We start from the raw sequence: 3946 nt of genomic DNA on the forward strand, positions 1-3946 counted from the left end.
GTGGTTTCTAACAATGACAGATTCACTCAACATGTGCTGCATCCCATTTAAGCAATTCCCGGTTATTGGGCATGTATAGGTTGTTCTATTTCTTTGCCCCTGGCAATGTTGAGATGGGGCATATCTGATGGTCCCATGGTGTCAGATAAGGAAGTGGAGGAGTTGGAACCCTCCTTGCCCATCTGGTCTTGTCTTCTATGTCTGAGGTGGATGATCATGTAGCCCAATTTGCCCTGGTAGAGTAATGTCTGATCAGGGTATGAATGAGGAATGCACAGAAGAGGACACCACCCACTGCTGTCACCATGATGAGAAATATCAGCAAGGATCCTGAGATGGTGAAACCTTTACTAAAAACAGTCCTGTGCCAGGGCACCTGGAGCTGGACTTCCTGATATCTGTATCTGCCCATCTGGTCCCAGATCAGATTCAGGAGGGTAATTTTTTCTCTGAGAAGTTCAGGAGGAAGCCGTTGTGGATCCACTGGTACTTGAATTCTGGTCTGGAATAGGAGATACACTCCATCTCCACCTGGAAGCCCATCTCAGCAGGCAGGATGCCATTGAAGTTACGGGGCTTACTCCTGATCAGCACACTGGAGGGACCATAGGTCAATGTCGGAAAGATTACTTCACTTCTCTCAATAATCTGTGGGAGGATTTCTATCCCACACCGAAGTGGTGAGTTGTAGCTGCTGACCCTTTGGATGATGAGTGTCTTGCTGTCTGGGGAGACTGTCATGTGGTCATAGCTGAACACCTGTGTGTAATTTACATACCACTTGACGTTAGTGGCACTGGTGTGGCAGACAGCAGCCATGGAATCCATGTTCTCTGCCCACGGAGCTGATGTTGACTGAGATGCCTGGGATTTCCAACTCTCGAATCTCAGGCCAGCCAGGTGCTCTCTGGGTCCCATTGCTGGCTTCTACCCACACAGTGTAGCTCCCTGTGTCACTTAATTGAGACCCCCTGATCAGCAGTCACCTGTCATGGACATGCTTTCCCGACTGCTGAACATGGGCCCATGCCACAAGGACCAGCTCCCCCCAGAGGCTGCATCTATATCTGGAAAGGTCCATGAGCTGCGTAGGTCCTCCTGGTGGAGGGGTCTCTCTAGGGACCAGGAAGCCTCTTATGCCCTTTCACAGACCTGCATCAAAATAACTTTTAAATAAGTATAAAATTAAAATTCTAAAGGTTGCTTATTTCTTTCTTAGTATTACATAAAATAAGGGTGTGGCTCACAGTTGATGATGTCTTAGATTTAATGAAGTTCAATATTTCATTTGGGAAGACACTTTTATTGGCCTTTTGGTTATGAACAGGTTGGCACCCCTATCCCTTCAGGCCCCCACCCCAATATGGGAGGCACAGCACAACAAAACCACAGGAATTTTCCATTCTTCAACATACATTCAGGCAGCCAAAGGATTGGGACTCCTGAGAAAGAAAGGTGATGGGACAAAGAGAAAGGGCTCTGTAGGCAAAGGCTTGATGTCAATGAAGAAACAAGCAAGTGCAAGTTTTAAAGCTGAAGTAGTCAGCAGTAGTAGCAACAGCATAATCACACTATCTCTAAGCACCTAAAACAAGTCAGGCACCAAGTGCTTTACATTAACTCATTTAATCCTGTAACAAATATATGAATTAGGTACAATTTTTATGTCCACCTCAGAAGTTCAGAAAAGCTAAGTAACTTGTTCAAGGTCACATGGCCAATAAGAATGACCTTGGTTAATTCCCTAGTCAGTCCCATGCAGTAGTGATGTCTAGAAAGCTTTACAGACCAAGATATATGTGGAGGGCATATTACAGCCAAGTGAAGGGTCTATCAGGTGAACACTCACTGTCAACTGCAAAAAATGTGGAGAGTTGAGTTAGGGACAATCCAGGAGCTTATGTCCCTAGCAGAAGATTTAGAGAAGACTTAGAAAATTGTGGATTACATAAGGAGTACAGTCAATTGATAGAGATAATGCCCAAAGAAATGGGATTATCACTAGGGTGGAAGGCTGAATGGAAGTGAAGATATTCAAGCAAGGACCTTACCATCCCTCTAAGGATCTGATAGATTTTTCTCATTGGGACTCAAGCCTGTCCCAATCATCATACTGTTGTCTTAGGGAGATGAGAAAGGAGGAAAAGAGTCGATCCTTAGCTACCTCCTATATCCCTGGGGCTTTATTATCAGTGCCTGAAATTTGTGGTCAAGAATTGAGTCCTTGATTTTGTGAGGTTCCACCATTCTAAACATTACTGAGCTGTCAAAGAACCCAGCAAGGTACAGTGACAAAGATCTAATTGAAAATAATCCTAGTTATTACCCAAGCTTTCCTTGACCCCCCAGTAAGGATAGGGGTTGGGAGGTTTATACATTAGACATTCTTTTCCCTACTTAAAAAGGAATATATCAATACCAGATATAATGAAGGTAGACTGGTAAAAAGATCAACTCCATGACTCTAAAAGCCTGTTTTTGTCCCTCTACTCTACCCTCTTTTATGTAACAACTACTGGTGTTATTTTTTGAGCACCTTCCAGGCACTATGCTACACACCCTGCTTCCCCAAATAAATTCCACTTGTGGACAGCAGCTTCACCCCATGCCCGAGAGTTCCAACCTGCCCTTCATGATGGCCTGTCCTGTGGATTTCAGACTTGCCTAGCCAGCCCCCTCAATCATGTAAGCCAATTATTTGAAATAAATGTCTTAATATATATCTACTTCTGATTCTGCTTCTCTAGTTGAACCCTGACTGATATAGACTTTGATACCAGAAGTGGTTCTAGAGGAACAGAATTTAAGGATGAGTTTTTGTAATTGATTCTGGATTTTCTGCAATTGGTTCTCTAATCTTATTAACGGCACTAATGACTCTATTTCCAGTGGTAAAAAGGACAATAGTAGTTCATGACATGATGTGGCAAGAGAGATATGCAAAATATCATCATTGGGTACTCCTAATCAAATACCTATAGAAAGTGAGATTCTAGGTGACTGTGTATTTGCTATATTAGGATATTTTACTCAAACTAAGGAATGTGATGCATTAAACACAACTCACATTAATATAAAACCCCATGTTAAAGACCTCTTACCCTCCTGGCCCCATGTGACCAGAGGGGCTGGCAAAAACACCTGCAAGTGGTGCTCAAGCCAAGAGAGGGGCAGGCGGAGCAGGTCAGCTTGAGCTAAGACAATAAAGAGCTTTGCCAGCTTTAGAGCTACTTCTCCCACTGTGCCTGGGCAGGGAAACTAATTCGTAGCCCTGCTCATTGCTGAATACAGTCTCAAACCTGCATGGCCAGGGAATCTGAGCAGACAGGAAACTGCATAGCCCATTCAACAGCCCTGCTTACAGTAGCACTTGAATAGAGGCACAGCTTGTAGATTTCCCCATCAGCAGAGAAAAACCAGTGGCCTCACCTGACCAGAGAATTCAGTGTACCCTCTCACCAGATTCAGGTCCCCAGACAACAAGCCACACAGACCTGGGTCCCATCCTGTTGCCCTGCCAGGGCAGAGAAGCTAATTCAGAGCTCTGTCTACTACTGAATGTAGTACCCAGTCCTGACCATCTAGTAAGCCTGACCAGAAAATCCAAGCAACCATAGAGCCCATCTGACAGCCTCATTTGGGTAGGGAAACTAGCCAGTACTTCTACCCAACTGTTCTCAGCCAGTGGCACCCCCCTCATCTCCATCTTCAGAATTCAAACAGTTGTCTCTCAGAAAAACAGACCATAATAGCAGGTTCCATCTGCCCAAGGACACTACCAGCAGACATGCCCAGAAACCTAAACTGAGTTGACTGGGGAAGATCTGTCTCTTCCAAAGCAAACCTGATAAGCCTGGAAGAGAAAATCCAAGTACTCAAGTGTGCAGACACGTCCATAAAGAATCAAGGATCATGAAAAACTAAGTAAATATGACACCACCAAAGG

General features: G+C 44.5%; 1 protein-coding gene across 1 annotated transcript; it reads right to left on the reverse strand.

Moving 5' to 3' along the window:
- Positions 1–214: 214 nt before the first annotated feature.
- Positions 215–3505, reverse strand: CEACAM18 (CEA cell adhesion molecule 18). Its single transcript, XM_036832320.1, is given in 5 exon segments — positions 215–447; positions 450–837; positions 839–984; positions 987–1115; positions 3460–3505. Coding segments are annotated over 5 exon segments (942 nt in total).
- Between the last annotated feature and the right edge of the window lie 441 nt (positions 3506–3946).

This window comes from Balaenoptera musculus, chromosome 19 (genome assembly GCF_009873245.2).
Source record: "Balaenoptera musculus isolate JJ_BM4_2016_0621 chromosome 19, mBalMus1.pri.v3, whole genome shotgun sequence".
NCBI classification, from domain to species: Eukaryota; Metazoa; Chordata; class Mammalia; order Artiodactyla; family Balaenopteridae; genus Balaenoptera; species Balaenoptera musculus.